Below are 24206 nucleotides of genomic sequence, written 5' to 3'. Positions count from 1 at the left end.
AGTGAAGTGGGAGCAGTACTAAGTGGTGATTTCGACAGTTCCGCTGTTGTGTATTTCTCTTGTACTTGCGGGAGCGGAAAATGCGTCGACAGACAGGTAAGGCATAGTTTCCTGGCCGCCGTGCGTCCTCTGTTGTGTGTTATTTTAAAGTGGGGTAGCGCTCTGAAGCGCGCGAATAAAGGTAACACACACTCACACAATCAGCGGCAACGTTTTAAAAAAGAGAAATCAGAAGCAGTAATTGTGGGCCGCGACTTTGATGCCTGAAGGTTTGTTGACTATTATTTCTGCCCTCTATCCGTAATTCTACCTTCCTTCCTCTACCGAGTAAGCATGTTGTGTGCCATTTTTTTTTTTCTAATCCTTACTGATACGAGTGAGGAGATACCCTGATGGTAAATACTGCTGGGTGAGATAGCAACATTTTCAGTGGTCACTAATAATTTTCATGTGTACGTATATATACATATATACATCATGTCGTGTCCCCCTTATTTCACAAACCCGTGGTGCTTTAGTGGCTTGGGAGACAAAGGGAGTGACTGGCAGCCGCTTCACTATTGGTTAAGCAGCTTGGCGCATTCTTTTTTTTTTTTCACAAGTCCTCTTGTCATTTCATTCGACTCTTTTGCGCTGTGGGCACGATACAACACGTGAAGGATCCGCCAGGGATTTCAGGGAATAAAAAGCGAATAACAGTTTAGTATCGCTGGTAAAAGGAGGGGAAAGCGGAGCTGGACATCGCCTAGACGAAGAGAATACAATTTGAATAGGAACGGAAGAGCTTGAGTACCGGAGTCACTTTTGCTGCACCGGAATACAATACTTCCCAAAGATGCAGGGGGGATTTGGTCGGACTAATTTCAACCAGACGAGTGGGTTGAGGCCGGGATCGCAGATGCGCCCCGGATCGCAGATGAGGCCTGGATCGCAAATGCGGGGTGCCCGCGTTGCCGGTATGGGTGAGAGCTTGCAACAAGCCGTTTCGGTGAGTGCACAGGCCCCGGTGACACTAGAGGGGATGCGTGCAGCCACACGGTCCGGTAACGCAGGACCAGGCCGCCAGGTGGGTGATCGCAGTTACTATATTGGCTTACTGCGACCGAAAATCACGGAGCTAACAACGGAGATTGAGCGTCTCAACGAACAAGAGGAACTAATCGTCAAAGGAGGCTCTGTTCTCACGCAACTGCAGCAGCGGAACAAGGCCCTGACGGATGAGGCGGCAAAGTTGAAGGGGACTCTCGCTGATATTAATTTAGCTTTGGAGAAGAGCACGACACAAGACCCCAGCAGCGTGAAGGACCAAGCAACAAAGCTAAACCAGGTGAATGGGGAAAAGCGTAAACAAGTGGATCAGCTCTTTCTCAATGCCAAAGAAATGGAGGCGCTGACGAAAAAGAATACCCAAACATTGGAAGAAGAAATGCAAAACTTGGACCGTCGTATTCTTGCGGAGAATCAGGACTTCGGCTTATACAAGGCAACGCGTGACGAAGCGTTCAATGTGTCAGACGCTGTTCTTTCCCACCAGCACCAAATACGCATGCTAACGGCGAAGCAGGAGTTACTGATGACGAAGCTTTCGACGGATCCCGACAAGAAGCGAGCGGCTGAGGTGCTTCGTGGTATTTTATCTAAGCGTCAGTTGAAGGAGGAGTTAACCAAACAGTGTGCGCTTTCTGTGGAGGAGGAGCGACAACTTTTGATCAAACAGGTGAAGACGGCCCGTGGGGACATTGAGGTCCTTGAACGTCAGGTGAATGAGACGCGCGATGCTCTTAGCGAATCAAAGAACCGCTGCGCCTCCCTGGATGAAGAGTTGAAGAGTTACAGTGGGGATAACATTAAGGCATTCCAGGAGCTACAGGAAAAGGACCGCGAACTGCAAAGCTTCATGGACTCGTTTCCTGCTAAGTTGAAGGAGGAGATGGACAAAATTACCGAGGTGCAGAGGAACATCGCGACACTGCTTGAGCGAATCTCTCAAGCTTTAGAACTCAAGAAGCAAATGCCACAAGAAGGGTCACCAAACGCCCTTCAAGCGCTAGAAAGTGAGGTAGACGCAAAGCGAAACCAGATTGAGCACGACACAATGACACACCAGCGACTTGAGAGGGAGTTGATGGACCGCAAGGTTGAACTTGAGAAGGTGGAGAACTTGGACACAAAGATCAAGGCGGAGCTGCAGGCACACGCTCTTAAGATGGAAGAGCAGTCACAAGAGATGATCAAATACGGTGACATGGACGGATTGCGCCGCAACGTGGACGCCCGCCGCACGGAACTTCTCAATGAAAGAACATTCTTGATAAAGCTGCGTGACTCAAGCAAGCAGCAACTAAATGTGCTTAGTGGAACAGTCGACACTTTGCGCAAGCAGTTGAATGAAGACACTTCGTACCGGTCCATGTCCACACTTGAGGGACGCCTGCGGCAACTGCGTCAGTCCTCTTTCACACTCGAAGAATTTGTTCGTTTGAAGGGGAGGGAGAGCTACTTCGTTGGATTGAAGACAGAGTGCTTGCGTCTTGTGGATGAGATTAATATACTTCTAAAAGAAACAGAGCAGGCGCGTGGCACCTCCGTGGGCGGAGGTGCGGTCCTGATGGTTGGTGACCGCTGACTCTACAGGGAAAGTGACGAGATGAGGAAACAAATATATGAGTTTGGGAAAGGAAAGGCAAGAGAGGGCAAATGTTTCGGCTAAACGGTGCTCCGCATTCAAAATATGAGTGTTCATTGGGAGTAGGAGGACACGCCGTACTTATAGAGAAACGTAGAATGGAGTATGTTTGGGGCTGCGTGCGTGTGGGTACTAGTGATAGGGGTAAGCATTTTTGTGTGTCAACCCACAAGGCGTTGCTGTCTGACGTGCCATTGTCTTTTGAGGTACCAATCGGTGCAGTGTGACGCATTTCAATGGCCACCCTCGCGGCACTGTTTTTCTCCGATCCATGTGTGCTGCATGTAAGTGGCTGTTACCTGTACGAATGAAGGGGTGAGGAGGTGGTATTAGGCGCGCCGATAAACTCTGCGGTCCATGCGCGGTTACGATTGCGTGCTTGAGTTTGATACCTGTTTCATTGCTCAGACATACACGTATATATACGTCTTTGCTTGTGACTGTATAACCATGTATATGCATCTGTTTGAGTTTTGCCGGAAGTGCAACATATTGCTTACAGATAAGAAACTCTCTACTTATCAGCTAAAGAATTATTTTACCGCTTGCTTTGTCGACATGTGCCCCCTCTCCGCATATTGACGTGCCTAACGCTTTCCTTCTTTTAGTCGGGGATAGAAAGGCGTTGCGGTTATCCCCAGACATGTTTGTGTTCTCGATGTGGTGTTGAGTGCACAGTTTTCCTTGTTGTAAAATATTTATCTCTTCTGTTTCAGAAGGAAAAAAAACTTAACTACAGTAGCAAGAGGCGGTATCACCGCACACAGCGAAAGTATAATGGTAATGCAAATGTTTATGCAGGTATATGATGAGATTCAGATGTTTCTGCTCGAAGAACTGAAACTTAAGTTCGACATGGATCCGAATCGAGTCAGATACCTCCGGAAAATGATGGACACCACATGCTTGGGCGGCAAATACAACCGTGGCCTGACGGTGATCGATGTGGCCGAGTCCCTTCTTTCCCTAAGCCCAAACAACAACGGTGAAAAAGACGATGGGGCAAGGCGGAAACGTGTTCTACACGATGCGTGTGTTTGTGGTTGGATGATTGAGTTCCTTCAGGCCCATTACTTGGTGGAAGATGACATTATGGACAACAGCGTCACGCGGCGTGGTAAGCCATGCTGGTACCGTCACCCAGGCGTCACGGTGCAGTGTGCTATAAATGACGGTCTGCTATTGAAGTCGTGGACTCACATGATGGCGATGCACTTCTTTGCAGACCGTCCTTTTTTGCAGGATTTGCTCTGTCGTTTCAACAGAGTGGATTACACCACAGCTGTCGGGCAGTTATACGATGTGACGTCAATGTTTGACTCAAACAAACTCGATCCCGACGTATCGCAGCCCACTACGACAGATTTCGCGGAGTTCACCCTTTCCAATTACAAGCGGATTGTGAAGTACAAGACAGCTTATTACACTTACCTTCTACCACTAGTTATGGGGCTTATTGTTAGTGAGGCTCTTCCCACCGTTGACATGGGCGTTACGGAAGAGTTGGCCATGCTTATGGGCGAATACTTTCAGGTGCAGGACGACGTCATGGATTGTTTTACACCACCCGAGCGGCTAGGAAAAGTTGGAACTGACATTCAGGATGCAAAGTGTTCTTGGTTGGCCGTAACATTTCTCGCAAAAGCGAGCAGTGCGCAGATTGCTGAGTTCAAAGCAAACTACGGCAGTGGAGACTCGGAGAAGGTGGCCACAGTGAGGCGGCTCTATGAGGAAGCGGATCTGCAGGAGGATTATGTAGCCTACGAGGCTGCGGTGGCAGAGCAGGTGAAGGAGCTTATTGAGAAACTGAGGCTTTGCTCACCAGGATTTGCTGCCAGCGTAGAAACTCTGTGGGGAAAGACTTACAAGCGCCAGAAGTGATGGACAGCGACTCGATGGTAGTAATGCGTATCCTGCAGTTGATGCAAACACAGGTGAAGGGGGGAGTGTAAGTGGGGGAAAATCTATCGATTGTCAAAGTGCAGGGTAGGAGGCACATTGTTGGCAGCAGGTGTGGAGAGGGGACTCAACCGCCTATGTGTAAGCATTAGAGAGTGACGGGGTGAATGAACAAATTGTGTTGTGTGCGGGTGGCTCGGTGCGGTGAAGGCACAAAGGTTTCGTGCGGTACAATGGAGTGGTGGCCGGTGCTTGTGTGTGTCTGTGCTCTTTACCGAGTTGGAATTTCCTGCGTGTGAAGTAGGGTTATCGACTTTTTTCTTCGGTTACGTTTTCTTTTTTTTTCATTATATGGTTCTTGCCGTCTCGATGGGTTATGCTTGGCCCGGGGGGCCCAAAGGGGTCATTCGTAAGTGTGAGCTACCACTTAGCCTTTGGTTGTCGGCGTTTTAATTTTCTCTTTCCCGCTTATTTTTGTGTGGAGTGCAATTCGTCATCGCTAACTTCCCTCCCGTTACCACCCATCCTTGTTCGCACGCAATTCTCACCCAACTGTAACCGTGCGACGTTCTACTCATGTTTGTAATTTACATGGGAGAGAAGTGTCTGCCATTCGTTGATGGCGTCTTGGGAAGCCTCTGTCTTCATCTTTTCTGAATTTTTTTTCTAACTTCCTGGTGGTTGTTGCTTTCCCCCTTGTTTAACATTGTTTGTCCGTTTCTTCATGTTCTGTTTCCGCAAAATTGTTCACTCCTATTTGCAGCGATGTGCCCTTAATGTTGGGGAATAACTTGTACAAATGTCTGTCATTACTTTCATCGCCCCCTTCTGTTTTTGTTTCTACTGTCGCTGTTTCTTTCCTTAGGCCTCTTGGTTTTACACTCCACAGGTGAGTGAAGACAGTGTCTAGGGCGTTTGGTCTGGGCACTGATCGTGTGGTAACAGTCTTTAATTGTTTCCATTGCCACATATATATATATATATATATATATATTGTTACTGTTGGGACTTCATCGCCAATTTTTGACCATCAGCTCCTCATCACGGTGTCATCAGTTTGTGTGTGTGCGCATATACGGTGGGTTCTTCACCCGCATAAGTACGCATCAAAAGCTCCATTGGGGAAAGGGGTGGGGGAGAGGAATAGAGTGAGGAAAGCGGAAAGCGCAAAAAAAAAGTAGTTGCTCAGAGAGCGAAATAAGAGGAAAAACAACGGCAAGAAGTAAAGTTCTTTGATAACACGGAGGGGCCGGTGGGGAGGTGGGGTTAAGGACCAGTAGGGTGGGGGATACACGTGGCGCTGCCATTGCATCGGCCCCGCATCTGCTCGTTGCTTCAGCACTGTCCCTCTGGATTGCCCGACGTTTAGTTGGATAAGGTGAGGGGAGGTACACCTAAACCCTAAGGAACTGTTTGAGGACGAGTGGAAGAAAGTAGCAGGATCGGAAAAGGGGACACGCTGTAGTGCGACACAAACATACACGCACACTTAACAGCAGGGAGCGGGACCGGAGGGGAGTAGACGTAAATTATTGTGGGGGCGGATTTGCCGTAGCATCTTCTACTGTTACTGCTGGTTTGTTGCTTCTTGTTTCCCTTCAACAAATTGGAAGGTTCACAGTTCGGTGTGTCCTTGTAATCTTTTAATGTGCAGCTGTTGCTGTGAGCCTCCTGTTGGGCAGTGGATTGACATTTATGGGGGCCCTGTACGGCCGCGGCGCAGTGGGTTTGAGTGTCCTTTAGACGCCCTTCAGGTAATAGCTTGGTCTGTCATTGTCACGCTTGCTACGCTGCATTTCACACTGCACGTTCCGATGCTCGATAGTTTGCTGGTTTGCATAATTTCCCCCATTTCTGGCTTCTTAACATTCACTACAGCGGCGCTGAAATTAGCGCTTTCCTGTAGTCGGATTGAGGACCCAATTGTCTTTGCCACGGACGTTCCACGCTATGCACAAGAGGAACTTGTGCAGGAAGCCGCCCCGCCTGGTACTGAGCCTTGCGTCTTTTGCAGACGCTTTGTTATTTTGGGCAGCAAACACTGCAGTGTGTGTGACAAGTGTGTCCCCGGCTTCGACCACCACTGTCGTTGGCTGAACACGTGTGTAGGGGAGGGGAATTATGTCATGTTCTGCTGCTTCATGGGCACAGCATGGTGTTCTATCGCCCTTGTGTTCGGCGTTGGCATTTACGTCATCTCTAATGCATTTATACACAAGCAGGACTTCAGTGACCGCCTCAAGGAGCGTTTTGGAGTCAGTAGCTACGTGACGTACATGGTTTTTCTTTTTCTCACACTTGCGCTCTCCGCTGCTGGACTGGCCGCATTGGGAAATCTCATAGTGTTTCATATCAATCTCTGCTTAACCCGCCGAACCACGTACGAACACGTGCTGAGCAAACGTGCGAAAAGGCGTGAAAAGTTATCGAAGCAGTCAAAGCCACTCGTCGCCACGGATAGAAGTAAAGGGCCATGCGGGTGCTTAGCAATCCAGAAGCGTCGTGACTTTCGCCGATATAAAAAGAATCCGGCAGGAAGTAGTGGTGCCGTTCCCGATATCGGGGTCCACAACCTTGGGGACAATGCGACTGATGGTGCCTACCCGAGTAGAGACACAAGCCAGCCGGGGGAGACATGCGAGATACGGGAAACTACAAGTGACCATAAAGGCGGTGTGCGGTTAGAGAGAGAAACACATGATAACGAACCTATTGCTTGAACATTCGTGTACCACTGCGAGTTGTTATGTGGTCTCGTGTTCATGCGTATGGGGCCATCCAATTGAGGCGGCATAACCAAGGTATGTGCATTTTCTCGCGCAGACCATGCGTGTATATACATACGTAATGCTTTATGTTTGCTCTTGTTTTTCTGTTTTTCGGCGTTGAAAACCGTATTTAGCGAGTGTTGCTGCGGTGCCGCTGCGTCTTTGTTTCTTTCCTTTTACTCTGTTTTTGCGTGTTGCTGCACGATTTGAGAGAGGAACCCTTTGAGCAATTTACGTCCCTGTACATGCATGTATATTTGTGTATGAAGGTGCGTGCTCGCGACTCTAATATTTTTTCACTTTTCCTGCTCTTTCTTATTTTGTTTTCGTATTTCTTTAATTTGCTTCCTCCATTTTTTTTCTTCTGTGGATTCGCTCAACTCAGATGAGGTACTTCCCACTCGGTGGGCGTACCCTTCGGGTTTCGCCCCGCTCCATCCCATCATCCCCGGGGAGACGATGGTATTCCTTTCCCGCTGCTGGTGCTGCCGGAAGCCGCAGTCCCTTCAGTACGCCAGGCGACGGCAGCGCCGCTCTCCTGCCCCCGCATTACAGCAATCAGGGAAATGATGGTAATAATAGCTGCGATGGCGCCCCTTCTTGTGTCTCGCAGGGCAACATTGTTGATTGCAGTATGACTACTGCATCAGGTGCCGTCGTGGGGCCCCATGCTGCTGCTATGAGCTCGACCCCGGTGCTTCCATCGGTAGGTAGTGGGATGCCTTACATATTGTCATCGTGTAATGAGGCTGTGTCAGAATCACGCCTTCACGAGCTTGCAGCTGAGGAGGAGGAGCGACGAGTGACGCGACAAAAAAAACTATTCGAGGACCTTCTTGTTTTTGAAGGTGGGGCTGTCGCCGACCACGAGTCACTTGGAACGGAGTTGATTATGCGAGACTTCATTCATTTTGCCTTGTATCATAAGAAATGGGGATACTACCCAAAACTGTATCGCAAATACCGCCAACTCATGACCACCGGCTACTTTGACCCCATTCCGTTTGGTAGCCTGCGCAACCAGCAGGACTATGAGCGCTACGTGGGGAAGATTCACGATTCTACACCCTCATGTGTCACACCCACCCAACTCTTTCAACCACACTACGGTTGGGTGATTGCAGAGTACCTGGTAACCATGATGAGAGCGAAGTTCGATCCTCGGGACCCGCTGGTTGTGTACGATATTGGGGCGGGCTCAGGGGCACTTGCTGTTAGTGTTCTGGACTACCTGAGCGAGCACTTCCCTTCTGTGTACGAACAGTGTGAGTATCATGTGGTGGAAATAAACCCTCAGCTCGTGCAGGTGCTTCGTAACCGTCTTATTATGCACTACCACCATGTCAAAATTCACAACATCTCCATTTTGAACTGGAGGGAAGTGGAGCGTAGGCGCTGCGTCGTGTTCGGCGTGGAGTTACTCTCTGGTATGCCGCACGATTGTGTCGTGCTGAGTGCCGATGGAGTATGTAATGAGCAATGGTTTCACTTCCAGCAACATGACAATCTTTCCACTGCTCACGAGAGGTATTTTTCAGTGAAGGATCCGGTCATACTTCGCTACTTGCGCTATGCACGCTGGATGCAGGAGGAGTCGTTTCATAGCCTCAAGGTACTGTGCCTCACCGGTGGACGTGACAACATCGATCCACCTCCCTTTACGAGCATCGAGCCAAACATGTACGACCCTCTGCGGGTAGTTATTACAAAGATGATGTGGATGCACAGCCCGTTCCGCACCTTGTGGCTGCCAACAGTCTCGATGCTCTTCCTTGAGACCTGTGCAACGTATTTTCCCCGTCATCATCTTTTCCTTGTAGATTGGGGGTCGGTGCGTCAAGGCCTCCCAGGCGTGAATGGACCGGTGCTGCAAAGCAAGACGCGTATTGCCAAGGACATTTACCTCCGTCGTCCTGCGGATTCCCTGCATGGCAACGCAGGAATGATCGACATTTGCTTTCCTACAGATTTCGACCTTCTTAAGGCGGTGTACCGCAATATATGCGGTGCATATAAAGAGGTTTCAAGCATGTCGCACCCTCAGTTTTGGAAAACATTCGGGGGTGATAAAACATCTATCTTCACTACGCGAAGTGGGTTTAATCCCTTGCTCGAGGACTTTGACCCACTGCACGTGTTCGTCACGCACCATCCATCCGAGATGTGAGAGCGTGTGGTGCCCCATGCGAGTGCGTGCGTGGGAAGGTGCGGTGTCAGGCTGAGGACGTAGTTGGTGGTGTATTGGTATGTTTTGATTTTGACCCTTCACAAGTGACTGCCACATTTGTCGTTCACATTTATCTTCCCCATCGAGCAAACGACAGGAAGGGAGGAGGCATCGGGTGATTACGCGGTACAGAACTTTAAAAGGGGGAAAAAATTATAACTATCAACTTCTGTCGGTGCCGCTGCTGGTGGCGACGGTGGTCGTACATGCGACGTTGTGCCATTCTCCTGAATGAACTGCAGAAGTTGCCGACACATCGTTGTTTTCATTTTAAGCCTCAGACCAGAGGGGTGGTCTTTCCTTTGACCTCCACTTGATAGTGAGAAGGAAGCGACCTTCTTCCTTTATTGTGCCCGCACGTAGAAACAGGTGGCTGCAACGAGGGGGGGGGGAGGATGCAGATGCGCTACTTTCTGGATATTACGTGGGTATACGTATAATATCATATCGCATCGTATCTGTTTGGTGTTGGCCTTGTGCTTTTGCGGATCGTTGCAAGAGCGTCAGACTGCAAGCGGCAGGAAGAGGTCGAAAAAGTATCGTTGAGTGTGCGGATTTCTTTGTAAGAAACAAATAACTGTGCATTTGTGTGTTATCTTTAGACCCACGCACTAGTCGATTTTACAAGTGGGTCGTGTCCATCATTTCATTTCTCCTGTTTCCTCTGCTTGCATCGTTGTACATTATAGTATTCCCGAAGAACGGTCAGAACCGCACCTACAGGGGCCAGAAAAGTTGAAGAGCGATCTAACCCCGTGGAAAGGCTGAGTTAACACACCCAAGTCGGTAGTTCATTTCGAGTGTGACGAGGCGACACCACCACTGCTACTGGTGTTTGCCACCGCGAGGGTGAGTGTTGGGGAGGACAAAAGTTTTGTTTAATTTTTGTAATAGAACGAAAAAAAAAGGGCAAAAACAGGAGGAGGAGGAGGAGAGGATTTGGCCGTGTCTTGGAAGAATCCGAACTCCGCTGAGTGCGAAGTCAGTAGAACTTGTGAGCGAGGTGTAGTAGAGCGATTGAGGGAAGGGGGAGAGTAGCAAAGTGTCAACCAGGGTTTTGGGACCAGGTACTTTTGGGTGCTTTAGCTAGTGTTCCGTGTTCTCTTTCCTACAATGGCAACCGCCGAAGGCCATTTCGATGAGGAGTGGTCACAAACAGCAGATTCTCTGCATGCGTTGGACAAAGGCGCTAGTCCGACCCACAGCCGTGTGAAGTCGTTACTTAATAGTGTGAAAGACCCCTTGTGCGTGGGGTCTCTTGTGGCCTATGAATTATTAGGCAAAGCTTCCAAGCGGCGATGGTTTCTGGGGCGCGTGTTGCAGCTGGATTCACGTTCCGCTACGGTGCGTGTGTTGCTCCCACAGAACAGCCACGATCCCGCTGTTCTCAACACACTAAGGATCGACAAAGAGAGGAAAATGGAGGAGATGAGGCACCGCCACATGAGTGTTATGGCGTTGCGCGAGGAGATGGCGGCTGTTCGGCGTAACAATGAGGCGGCCATGGGGCGTGCAAAGGAGTCTTCCGATGCCGTTCGTCGTGCTATTGCGGCTGTAGAGGAGGTGCGACTTCACGAAGTGTTCAACACACGGGTTCCATCGGTGCAACTTCGGCTTGCGCTAGAGGCAACTGTCGCACTTCTAAATGAGGACTTGGTTGTTGATTCCTCATGGTCGTGGGAGGACCTGCGGGCCGCTGTGAGGGATCCGACCTACATACAGCGGTTGCTGGAATTTGACCCAATGACTGATATGAGCGTAGAACTTTACAACGACATCAACGATGCCTACATGTCCGATGTCCACCTCTACTGCAATCAACTAAGTGGGAAAACGACCGGCGGGTCGAGGTCCGGTACTGACACCCTGCTACCTCTTCTTTTTGATTGGATCATTGCCCAGATGGGCATGTTTCACGTCATATGTGAGATCGTAAACTCTCAGCGGTCCACAGACGAGCTGCACGCGAATATTACCAGCCACATAGCTCACATAAAGGAACTGAACACGCAAATCAAGCGCATTGAAACAAAGTTGCACTGCAGTGCTGAAGAGGGAAGCAGTGTTGACGATGGGGCTTGCGAAGATGAGAGCGAACAGTACCTTACGTTCGTTGCCTCTGCTGATAGGCCGTCAACCAACGTTTCCCGTTCTTGTATTCTGACAGTTTTGAGTATTTCGGATGATAATGGTGATGTCGTTAGCATTACGGACAAGGATGTGCAGTTCATTGACTGGTGCGCTACCATTCACCGCCCGCTGCTCCACGTTGCTCTTCATCATGCGTTGGAAGGGGGGTTCAGCTGTGGTGGTTTGCAGCCGAAGGACGAAGCAGTGGACTCTCAGCCACGGCAAAATTCCACTGATATTGCCCATGAAGAGAACAGTGACCTCTTACAACAAATTGAAGAAGCGCAGCGGGTGAACAACGAGCTACAGCAGCTCCTGAACGAGCAGCGTGAACTGGCAGAGAAGACGCGCCAAGAAGGGATAATCAAGATCAGCGAACTTAAGCAGCGCCATGACGAAGATCTTCGTCAGCTGGAGCACTACCGCAAAGAAATAGAGGAACTACAAAGGGAAAGCAGCGGTGATCAGATTAGAGGATACGACGCTACGGACCAGGGGGTAAGTGAGCACGAGTCTCCGCTGCATGCATCAACTCGCGGTGGGAGCAGAGAGGGCTACATCATCGAGGGACATAAAGACCAACATGGGGAGAGGGTCACATCCACACTCAAAAAGAATATCGATCTCCGTGAATGGAGGACGCACATAATCAACAATAGAGAAGATATCAACAAAGCCGTTCTTGTGGATGCCGCTCGTGCTTGCCAGGTAGATATCAGTGATATTGACGATATTTGTTTCAATGAGTACTACACATCTGTCGTGTTCACCGTCTCTCACCCTCCTTCCGTGTCACAATACGATCTCGCACAACGGGTCAGGAGGGCAGAGTTTCTTTCAGTGTTGCAACTAATGCAAACGATCGGGAAACAAGGAGAAAGTGACCCTCACCAACACAGCAATAGAGGCCGGAGGGAAGGAGATCACCAAGACAGTCCTTCTTATTCTCACAGTTTGCACGAAACCCTGGACGATGGTGATTTATTCATGTCCACCAGGGAGGAAATTGCTCAGATTGAGGAACTACGAGGGCACATAAAAGCATTGGAGGAGAGGCTACGCATACTGAATGACGAAAACACTTTACTACGCCGGACAAAAGAAAACAAAGAAGAAGTTATTCAAACAAAAACCGAGGACGCAAAAGACGACGGATATCTTTTAGAGAAAGAAACTAGCGAAGAAGAAACAACCCGCACCAACACATCCGTCGAAAGTTCAGAAGAATGTCAGACAAGGGAAACGTACAGAAAAGAAACCCCAACAGAGCACAGCAAGCTACATGAACAAGACGAATCGTTACGTGATCACGACAAAGATAATATATGTAACATAAGAGCACATCGTCAGAGGCAACAAAAAACCGAAGAACCATTAAGCGAAGAGTCCCCCGAAGAAAGAAAAGCAGTACGAATAAAAGAAGACAAACAAGGACAACACAGCCCCATGCGACCACATCAACAGATAATAGGACAACTAATAGAAAAAGAAGAGCTTCATTGCATTAGGGAAGCAGCTTCAGGTGACGTCGAGCTGCAGGGATACGTTCATGAGATGGAAGAGCAACTTGCTGAACTACGCGCTGAAAATGAGGAGCTTCATCGCATTAGGGAAGCAGCATCAGGTGACGTCGAGCTGCAGGGATACGTTCATGAGATGGAAGAGCAACTTGCTGAACTACGCGCTGAAAATGAGGAGCTTCATCGCATTAGGGAAGCAGCATCAGGTGACGTCGAGCTGCAGGGATACGTTCATGAGATGGAAGAGCAACTTGCTGAACTACGCGCTGAAAATGAGGAGCTTCATCGCATTAGGGAAGCAGCATCAGGTGACGTCCAGCTGCAGGGATACGTTCATGAGATGGAAGAGCAACTTGCTGAACTACGCGCTGAAAATGAGGAGCTTCGCAATACTGATGGTGACAAGGCACGTGAACTTGATGTGCAGAATGAGAAACTTCATGAGATGGAGGAGCAACTTGCTGAACTACGCGCTGAGAATGAGGAGCTTCGCAATACTGATGGTGACAAGGCACGTGAACTTGATGTGCAGAATGAGAAACTTCATGAGATGGAGGAGCAACTTGCTGAACTACGCGCTGAGAATGAGGAGCTTCGCAATACTGAAGGGGACAAGGCACGTGAACTTGATGTGCAGAATGAGAAACTTCATGAGATGGAGGAGCAACTTGCCGAACTACGCGCTGAAAATGAGGAGCTTCGCAATACTGAAGGGGACAAGGCACGTGAACTTGATGTGCAGAATGAGAAACTTCATGAGATGGAGGAACAACTTGCTGAACTACGCGCTGAAAATGAGGAGCTTCGCAATACTGAAGGGGACAAGGCACGTGAACTTGATGTGCAGAATGAGAAACTTCATGAGATGGAGGAGCAACTTGCTGAACTACGCGCTGAGAATGAGGAGCTTCGCAATACTGAAGGGGACAAGGCACGTGAACTTGATGTGCAGAATGAGAAACTTCATGAGATGGAGGAGCAACTTGCCGAACTACGCGCTGAGAATGAGGAGCTTCGCAATACTGAAGGGGACAAGGCACGTGAACTTGATGTGCAGAATGAGAAACTTCATGAGATGGAAGAGCAACTTGCTGAACTACGCGCTGAGAATGAGGAGCTTCGCAATACTGATGGTGACAAGGCACGTGAACTTGATGTACAGAATGAGAAACTTCATGAGATGGAGGAGCAACTTGCTGAACTACGCGCTGAGAATGAGGAGCTTCGCAATACTGATGGTGACAAGGCACGTGAACTTGATGTACAGAATGAGAAACTTCATGAGATGGAGGAGCAACTTGCTGAACTACGCGCAGAGAATGAGGAGCTTCGCAATACTGAAGGGGACAAGGCACGTGAACTTGATGTGCAGAATGAGAAACTTCATGAGATGGAAGAGCAACTTGCTGAACTACGCGCTGAGAATGAGGAGCTTCGCAATACTGATGGTGACAAGGCACGTGAACTTGATGTACAGAATGAGAAACTTCATGAGATGGAGGAGCAACTTGCTGAACTACGCGCTGAAAATGAGGAGCTTCGCAATACTGAAGGGGACAAGGCACGTGAACTTGATGTGCAGAATGAGAAACTTCATGAGATGGAGGAGCAACTTGCTGAACTACGCACTGAGAATGAGGAGCTTCGCAATACTGAAGGGGACAAGGCACGTGAACTTGATGTGCAGAATGAGAAACTTCATGAGATGGAGGAGCAACTTGCTGAACTACGCGCTGAGAATGAGGAGCTTCGCAATACTGAAGGGGACAAGGCACGTGAACTTGATGTGCAGAATGAGAAACTTCATGAGATGGAGGAGCAACTTGCTGAACTACGCGCTGAAAATGAGGAGCTTCGCAATACTGATGGTGACAAGGCACGTGAACTTGATGTACAGAATGAGAAACTTCATGAGATGGAGGAGCAACTTGCCGAACTACGCGCTGAAAATGAGGAGCTTCGCAATACTGATGGTGACAAGGCACGTGAACTTGATGTACAGAATGAGAAACTTCATGAGATGGAGGAGCAACTTGCCGAACTACGCGCTGAAAATGAGGAGCTTCGCAATACTGATGGTGACAAGGCACGTGAACTTGATGTACAGAATGAGAAACTTCATGAGATGGAAGAGCAACTTGCTGAACTACGCGCTGAAAATGAGGAGCTTCGCAATACTGAAGGTGACAAGGCACGTGAACTTGATGTGCAGAATGAGAAACTTCATGAGATGGAGGAGCAACTTGCTGAACTACGCGCTGAAAATGAGGAGCTTCGCAATACTGATGGTGACAAGGCACGTGAACTTGATGTACAGAATGAGAAACTTCATGAGATGGAAGAGCAACTTGCTGAACTACGCGCTGAGAATGAGGAGCTTCGCAATACTGATGGTGACAAGGCACGTGAACTTGATGTGCAGAATGAGAAACTTCATGAGATGGAAGAGCAACTTGCTGAACTACGCGCTGAGAATGAGGAGCTTCGCAATACTGATGGTGACAAGGCACGTGAACTTGATGTGCAGAATGAGAAACTTCATGAGATGGAAGAGCAACTTGCTGAACTACGCGCTGAGAATGAGGAGCTTCGCAATACTGATGGTGACAAGGCACGTGAACTTGATGTACAGAATGAGAAACTTCATGAGATGGAGGAGCAACTTGCTGAACTACGCGCTGAGAATGAGGAGCTTCGCAATACTGATGGTGACAAGGCACGTGAACTTGATGTGCAGAATGAGAAACTTCATGAGATGGAGGAGCAACTTGCTGAACTACGCGCTGAGAATGAGGAGCTTCGCAATACTGAAGGGGACAAGGCACGTGAACTTGATGTGCAGAATGAGAAACTTCATGAGATGGAAGAGCAACTTGCTGAACTACGCGCTGAGAATGAGGAGCTTCGCAATACTGATGGTGACAAGGCACGTGAACTTGATGTGCAGAATGAGAAACTTCATGAGATGGAGGAGCAACTTGCTGAACTACGCGCTGAGAATGAGGAGCTTCGCAATACTGAAGGGGACAAGGCACGTGAACTTGATGTGCAGAATGAGAAACTTCATGAGATGGAAGAGCAACTTGCTGAACTACGCGCTGAGAATGAGGAGCTTCGCAATACTGATGGTGACAAGGCACGTGAACTTGATGTGCAGAATGAGAAACTTCATGAGATGGAGGAGCAACTTGCTGAACTACGCGCTGAGAATGAGGAGCTTCGCAATACTGATGGTGACAAGGCACGTGAACTTGATGTACAGAATGAGAAACTTCATGAGATGGAACGGCATTTGCAACAACTTAAGGAGGAAAATGAGGAGCTTCGCAATACTGATGGTGACAAGGCACGTGAACTTGATGTGCAGAATGAGAAACTTCATGAGATGGAGGAGCAACTTGCTGAACTACGCGCTGAGAATGAGGAGCTTCGCAATACTGATGGTGACAAGGCACGTGAACTTGATGTACAGAATGAGAAACTTCATGAGATGGAACGGCATTTGCAACAACTTAAGGAGGAAAATGAGCAACTTCGTCTTACTGATTTTGATAACGCAAAGGAAATTGAGTCTCTTAATGAACTGATTGTTAACGTTGAGTCCAAAATTTCTTTGCTACAAGAGAGTCTGAAGGCGATTCGTGCTGAAAATGATGAGCTGCGGAAACATGATTCTCGGTGGATGGCTTCGATGGAGGGAGATTGCATGGTAAGTTCTCAGTGTGTTCAACTTCAAGGTGAGAGGTTAGATGAGTTGCTGAAGAATAAACCGGAAGAGTTACGTTGTGCTGTTGTTGTTGATGCTGCTAATGCATGTCGTGTCTACAGGGATTGTGTGAGTAATGTAACGTTCACTCCGAGTGGTCGTGTGGTTGAATTTGATGTCACCCATCCTTCAAGCATTCATCCTTCGGAAATTGCTCAACGGCTTCAGCATTACCCATTCAGGGAAACGCAGCGGCTGCTGTTGAAATTAAATGAACCTAAGGATGGCCTAGATCTATTGAAGGAGCAAATCGACGAAGGCCGTCAACAACTGAATACTCTAGAACAAGAACTCTGTGAACTTGGCGCAAAACTGCATGATGTTTCGTCTGAGAGGGATGATCTTCTCCGATTACAAGAGGAGAAAACAAATGAACTAGCTGCACAACAGGCGCGGCTAACTGCTGTAGAGAACCAATTAGATGCTTTAGTGGAAGAAAATTGTGATCTCAAGAGAACTTTGGAGTGTAAGTCGAATGATCTTGTTGTTCAGGAAGGTTTACTAGGTGACTTGGACGGTAAGCTTCAAGAATTTTTAGTTCAAAATGAGCAACTTCGCGGCTCTGATGAGGCGAAAGCACGTGAACTTGATGTGCAGAATGAGAAACTTAATGAGATGGAAGAGCAACTTGCTGAACTTCGCACTGAAAACGGTGGGCTTCGGGATTCGGAGGCCGAAAAGGCACGTGAACTTGACTTGCGGAGTCGTCATCTGGAGGAAATGGAGGAAAAGGTGAAGAAGATGCAAGAGGAAGTGGATGCATTGAGGGAGTGTGTCAGAGAGAAGGTGATTGAGCTTGATGCGCAAAATGAACTCTGTTCGGCAAAGGATCAACACATCAAAAAGTTGAGTAAAGAAAGCGAGGAGCTCCACCGTGCTGAAGAAGAAAAAGCCCGTGAGCTTGATTTGCTCAAGAAACATGTGTGCGAGGTGGAGCGACATTTGCAACAACTTAAGGAGGAAAATGAGCAACTTCGTCTTGCCGAATCTGATAACGCAAAGGAAATTGAGTCTCTTAATGAACTGATTGCTAACGTTGAGTCCAAAATTTCTTTGCTACAAGAGAGTCTGAAGGCGATTCGTGCTGAAAATGATGAGCTGCGGAAACATGATTCTCGGTGGATGGCTTCGATGGAGGGAGATTGCATGGTAAGTTCTCAGTGTGTTCAACTTCAAGGTGAGAGGTTAGATGAGTTGCTGAAGAATAAACCGGAAGAGTTACGTTGTGCTGTTGTTGTTGATGCTGCTAATGCATGTCGTGTCTACAGGGATTGTGTGAGTAATGTAACGTTCACTCCGAGTGGTCGTGTGGTTGAATTTGATGTCACCCATCCTTCAAGCATTCATCCTTCGGAAATTGCTCAACGGCTTCAGCATTACCCATTCAGGGAAACGCAGCGGCTGCTGTTGAAATTAAATGAACCTAAGGATGGCCTAGATCTATTGAAGGAGCAAATCGACGAAGGCCGTCAACAACTGAATACTCTAGAACAAGAACTCTGTGAACTTGGCGCAAAACTGCATGATGTTTCGTCTGAGAGGGATGATCTTCTCCGATTACAAGAGGAGAAAACAAATGAACTAGCTGCACAACAGGCGCGGCTAACTGCTGTAGAGAACCAATTAAATACTCTGGCTAGGGAAAATGAGGAACTCTGTAAAAATAATGAAATTATATCTGTAGATGCAAAAAAGCAGAGCGAATACATACAGGATGTACATCGGCAGATGAGAACTTTATCTGAATCTCACAGCAATCTCCAGCAAATTTGTAACAGTAAAACAAATCAAATAGAGGAGCTAAATTCACAACTACGACAACTACAGCAAGATGCCAACGAACTACAAAAAGAAAACGAACAGCTACGCGAACACGAAGTGGAAAAGTCACTCGATCTATGCGTCCAATCAGGAAGAGTCCAAGAACTAGTTGAACAACTCCGAGAAGTGCGCACCGAAAATACAGGAATACGAGAGGAGCAGCACGCTAAATTAAGAGAACTAGAAGTAAGAAATCAGCAACTTCTCTACCTACAAAAAGAACTTGAACAGAAGATAAATGGACTACGCACTGAGAATGAGGAGCTTCGCAATACTGAAGGGGACAAGGCACGTGAACTTGATGTGCAGAATGAGAAACTTCATGAGATGGAGGAGCAACTTGCTGAACTACGCGCTGAGAATGAGGAGCTTCGCAATACTGATGGTGACAAGGCACGTGAACTTGATGTGCAGAATGAGAAACTTCATGAGATGGAGGAGCAACTTGCTGAACTACGCGCTGAAAATGAGGAGCTTCGCAATACTGATGGTGACAAGGCACGTGAACTTGATGTGCAGAACGAGAAACTTCATGAGATGGAGGAGCAACTTGCTGAACTACGCGCTGAGAATGAGGAGCTTCGCAATACTGATGGTGACAAGGCACGTGAACTTGATGTGCAGAATGAGAAACTTCATGAGATGGAAGAGCAACTTGCTGAACTACGCGCTGAGAATGAGGAGCTTCGCAATACTGATGGTGACAAGGCACGTGAACTTGATGTACAGAATGAGAAACTTCATGAGATGGAGGAGCAACTTGCTGAACTACGCGCTGAGAATGAGGAGCTTCGCAATACTGATGGTGACAAGGCACGTGAACTTGATGTGCAGAATGAGAAACTTCATGAGATGGAGGAGCAACTTGCTGAACTACGCGCTGAGAATGAGGAGCTTCGCAATACTGATGGTGACAAGGCACGTGAACTTGATGTGCAGAATGAGAAACTTCATGAGATGGAGGAGCAACTTGCTGAACTACGCGCTGAAAATGAGGAGCTTCGCAATACTGATGGTGACAAGGCACGTGAACTTGATGTGCAGAATGAGAAACTTCATGAGATGGAGGAGCAACTTGCTGAACTACGCGCTGAGAATGAGGAGCTTCGCAATACTGATGGTGACAAGGCACGTGAACTTGATGTACAGAATGAGAAACTTCATGAGATGGAGGAGCAACTTGCTGAACTACGCGCTGAGAATGAGGAGCTTCGCAATACTGAAGGTGACAAGGCACGTGAACTTGATGTACAGAATGAGAAACTTCATGAGATGGAAGAGCAACTTGCTGAACTACGCGCTGAAAATGAGGAGCTTCGCAATACTGATGGTGACAAGGCACGTGAACTTGATGTGCAGAATGAGAAACTTCATGAGATGGAGGAGCAACTTGCTGAACTACGCGCTGAAAATGAGGAGCTTCGCAATACTGATGGTGACAAGGCACGTGAACTTGATGTGCAGAATGAGAAACTTCATGAGATGGAGGAGCAACTTGCTGAACTACGCGCTGAAAATGAGGAGCTTCGCAATACTGAAGGGGACAAGGCACGTGAACTTGATGTGCAGAATGAGAAACTTCATGAGATGGAGGAGCAACTTGCTGAACTACGCGCTGAAAATGAGGAGCTTCGCAATACTGATGGTGACAAGGCACGTGAACTTGATGTGCAGAATGAGAAACTTCATGAGATGGAGGAGCAACTTGCTGAACTACGCGCTGAAAATGAGGAGCTTCGCAATACTGATGGTGACAAGGCACGTGAACTTGATGTGCAGAATGAGAAACTTCATGAGATGGAGGAGCAACTTGCTGAACTACGCGCTGAAAATGAGGAGCTTCGCAATACTGATGGTGACAAGGCACGTGAACTTGATGTGCAGAATGAGAAACTTCATGAGATGGAGGAGCAACTTGCCGAACTACGCGCTGAAAATGAGGAGCTTCGCAATACTGATGGTGACAAGGCACGTGAACTTGATGTGCAGAATGAGAAACTTCATGAGATGGAGGAGCAACTTGCTGAACTACGCGCTGAAAATGAGGAGCTTCGCAATACTGATGGTGACAAGGCACGTGAACTTGATGTGCAGAATGAGAAACTTCATGAGATGGAGGAGCAACTTGCTGAACTACGCGCTGAAAATGAGGAGCTTCGCAATACTGATGGTGACAAGGCACGTGAACTTGATGTGCAGAATGAGAAACTTCATGAGATGGAGGAGCAACTTGCCGAACTACGCGCTGAAAATGAGGAGCTTCGCAATACTGATGGTGACAAGGCACGTGAACTTGATGTGCAGAATGAGAAACTTCATGAGATGGAGGAGCAACTTGCTGAACTACGCGCTGAAAATGAGGAGCTTCGCAATACTGATGGTGACAAGGCACGTGAACTTGATGTGCAGAATGAGAAACTTCATGAGATGGAAGAGCAACTTGCTGAACTACGCGCTGAGAATGAGGAGCTTCGCAATACTGAAGGGGACAAGGCACGTGAACTTGATGTGCAGAATGAGAAACTTCATGAGATGGAGGAGCAACTTGCTGAACTACGCACTGAGAATGAGGAACTGAGACGAAGTAACGAACTTTTTTCTTTACGTAATGATGATCGTGATGTTTCTCGGGATGCGAAGGACGGTGCTATGAAAATTGATTCTGATGGTGAATATCTTTTGAAGGAGAAGAGTGCTGATGTGGATGTTTCTGGTGACGGTGATGGTATTGGTGTTATCAAAAATGAGTTGATTCTTGTGAAGCGGGAAAATATCGATCTCCGTAGTGTTGATGATGAAAATTCTAAAGAAATCGAATGTCTTTTATCTGATGTGAAGGAATTGCGTCTGAAGCTCTCTGAGATATCTTCGGAAAACGACGAGTTGCGGAAGGAACTTGATATTAAATCTCATGAACTTGTTGTTCAGGGCGAACTACTTCAGGAACTTGGTGACCGTCTGAAAGAATTTCTGACACAGAATGAACAATTGCGGGGCACTGATGAACTGAGGGTAGATGAGTTGGACAAGCAACAAAGACGACTTCGTGATATGGAGGAGCAGGTGATGGAACTGCAGGCTGTGAATGAGCGCAAGACCAATGAATTGGTATCTCAGAGCGATGGGCTTCGTAAAGCTGTAGATGCTTTGAAAAAACTGAGGAGTGGTGTCGATGTGGTGGACGCTTCTTCGCACAATGATCGCCCTTCTGTGTTGATGTCGAACGCTCTGGACGACTTAGAGGAAGCGTTGAATGAGCCTTCGCGTGGCGGCGAGGAGGAGCGCAAACATGATTCTCGGTGGATGGCTTCGATGGAGGGAGATTGCATGGTAAGTTCTCAGTGTGTTCAACTTCAAGGTGAGAGGTTAGATGAGTTGCTGAAGAATAAACCGGAAGAGTTACGTTGTGCTGTTGTTGTTGATGCTGCTAATGCATGTCGTGTCTACAGGGATTGTGTGAGTAATGTAACGTTCACTCCGAGTGGTCGTGTGGTTGAATTTGATGTCACCCATCCTTCAAGCATTCATCCTTCGGAAATTGCTCAACGGCTTCAGCATTACCCATTCAGGGAAACGCAGCGGCTGCTTTTGGGCAGTAGTATTGGGACTAACGATGCTGGTGGCGGCAATTTGACGATGTCTTCATTCTTGCGGCGTGCCTGCGGTGTCATGGTTGATGAGCAGGGTGTTTTCGTTGATGAGGTCTTGTCTCGTTTGGTTATTGAACGCTCTTCTTTGTCTTCGCTGCAGTGCTTATTGGTCGTTGGGTTCCTCAACCGTGACCGTATTCGCGCGAAACGTGAAGGTGACTTACTTGACGAACTTGAGGAGCGGGCCACAGAACACACCGAAATGCTGGAGAATATGGAGGAGATGGTCGTACTATTGGATGAGGCTCGTCAGGCTGAGTGCACGGTGCGCAGTGAGCTTTTTGCCCGTGAGGAAGAGTTACTTGAACTTCGTTGCACCCAAGATAGGGACAAAAAGTTCCGTGACGAGATGCTTCTCTCACTGTTCAACATGCTTGAAAAGGCACGAAGTTCGCACGTGGAGGTGGCCCGTGGAAAGGTTGAAGAGTTAATGAGTGGCGTTTATCTCGTAGGTGAACTTGAACAGGAGGTTAAGAAACTTAGCGAAGAGAACGCTGCCCTGAGGGAAGAGTTAGAACAGCGGGAGATCACTCACAAAGAGGATCTTGATGCACTTAACAGAAAAATTGCTGCACTGTTGCTTGAGTTGGACGAGAAGGGGTTTGAATACACTGACACCATTGGTAAACTCGATGAGTTTGTTAATGTCCTTGAAGGAGCCCGAGCAGCGGAGAAGGCGGCGTTGATGGCCCTGGAGGCCCGTGAACAGGAACTCTTTGACCTGCAAGACGCTAAGGACGACGAGATGCGTGAGGTGGAGGCAGTCATGCAACAACTGGAGGCCAGAATCGAGGAACTACAGGGTGGTATGCCCGTTCCCCTCCCCTGGACATCGTCAGAGCATCTCGGAGAGACTGGCAATTCCACCACCTCAGCGGTGACTGTACCGTCTGCAAGCAATCTGGCCGTGGGTGGGACAGATATCATTAGCTCGATGCGCCATCAGCTTGAGCGTTTGAAGCGTGAAAAAGAGGCACTTATGGTCGAATTACAGTCTAAAGGGAGACAACACGACGATGTGGTGGATGAGCTAAATCGCAACATAGGTGGACTGATGACGGATCTGGACTCGCGCATTCGTGGTTGTCAGGTTTCTGCCACGAGTGCAAAGGAGCTTTTGCGTGAGATATCGCTTTTGCGCTCTGTTGAGGAAGGTGAAGACGATGAGGACGAGGGCGACGCAACCGGTTGCCCAACAACGCATTTGGGAGGGCCATGGGCGCACCATTGATGACACTCAGTGTGTAATTGATACGGTATCTCATACACTACCTAGGTTACAGTCGATGAATGATGTCTAATGTAACGAATATTTTTGTTTCAATAGAGCTTTGCTAGTGGATGGAGTGTTTGGTGCAGCGAAAGCAGCTGCGTGGGGGGGGGTAGGAAAGATGTATTTACCGGAGGGGAGGGAGGTCTTCACGTTATAGGGGAATCCAATTTACGGGGGAAGAACAAAAAGAGTAAACAGAAAGTTCAGGAAAAACGGTGAGTTAAGGTGTCATTGAGACACTGCAAATGAAATAGTTGATGCCGCAGAGTAGCAGCTGCGGCAGAAGCGGCCGTTTTTTCCTTTATATACGTCTTTCCCTTTCGTCTCTTGGTTTGCATTCCCCCCATTTTTCGGCCCACCGAGCCTCTGTGAGCCTATAACAGGAGGGTTAAGTTTTTGTTTTCTTTTAGAGGGTCATGTGCCAATGCAGCAGCAAGCTCCCGGGTTACTGTCGTGCAAACCACTT

At 48.1% G+C, this 24206-nt stretch overlaps 5 protein-coding genes across 5 annotated transcripts, besides 2 other annotated features; all 5 read left to right on the top strand.

The window, feature by feature from the left end:
- Positions 1–24206: part of a sequence feature (sequence corresponds to BAC RPCI93-28B13) that runs on past both edges of the window.
- On the top strand, positions 836–2626 carry Tb927.7.3370 (hypothetical protein, conserved; the record flags this gene model as incomplete). Its single annotated transcript, XM_840867.1, has 1 exon — positions 836–2626. One exon carries the CDS (start codon positions 836–838, stop codon positions 2624–2626), a length of 1791 nt encoding a protein of 596 aa, XP_845960.1.
- On the top strand, positions 3464–4567 carry Tb927.7.3360 (farnesyl pyrophosphate synthase; the record flags this gene model as incomplete). Its single annotated transcript, XM_840866.1, has 1 exon — positions 3464–4567. The coding sequence occupies one exon, from the start codon at positions 3464–3466 to the stop codon at positions 4565–4567; it is 1104 nt and encodes a 367-aa protein (XP_845959.1).
- Positions 5554–5579: a microsatellite.
- Tb927.7.3350 (hypothetical protein, conserved) lies at positions 6232–7305 on the top strand (the record flags this gene model as incomplete). Its single annotated transcript, XM_840865.1, has 1 exon — positions 6232–7305. One exon carries the CDS (start codon positions 6232–6234, stop codon positions 7303–7305), a length of 1074 nt encoding a protein of 357 aa, XP_845958.1.
- Positions 7988–9520, top strand: Tb927.7.3340 (hypothetical protein, conserved; the record flags this gene model as incomplete). Its single annotated transcript, XM_840864.1, has 1 exon — positions 7988–9520. The coding sequence occupies one exon, from the start codon at positions 7988–7990 to the stop codon at positions 9518–9520; it is 1533 nt and encodes a 510-aa protein (XP_845957.1).
- On the top strand, positions 10694–23698 carry Tb927.7.3330 (hypothetical protein, conserved; the record flags this gene model as incomplete). The annotated part of the gene is made up of 1 exon (XM_840863.1): positions 10694–23698. The coding sequence occupies one exon, from the start codon at positions 10694–10696 to the stop codon at positions 23696–23698; it is 13005 nt and encodes a 4334-aa protein (XP_845956.1).

This window comes from Trypanosoma brucei, chromosome 7 (genome assembly GCF_000002445.2).
Source record: "Trypanosoma brucei brucei TREU927 chromosome 7, complete sequence".
NCBI lineage: Eukaryota > Euglenozoa > Kinetoplastea > Trypanosomatida > Trypanosomatidae > Trypanosoma > Trypanosoma brucei.
Note: the sequence above shows the minus strand (reverse complement) of the source record. Positions and strands in the feature narration are given on the sequence as shown.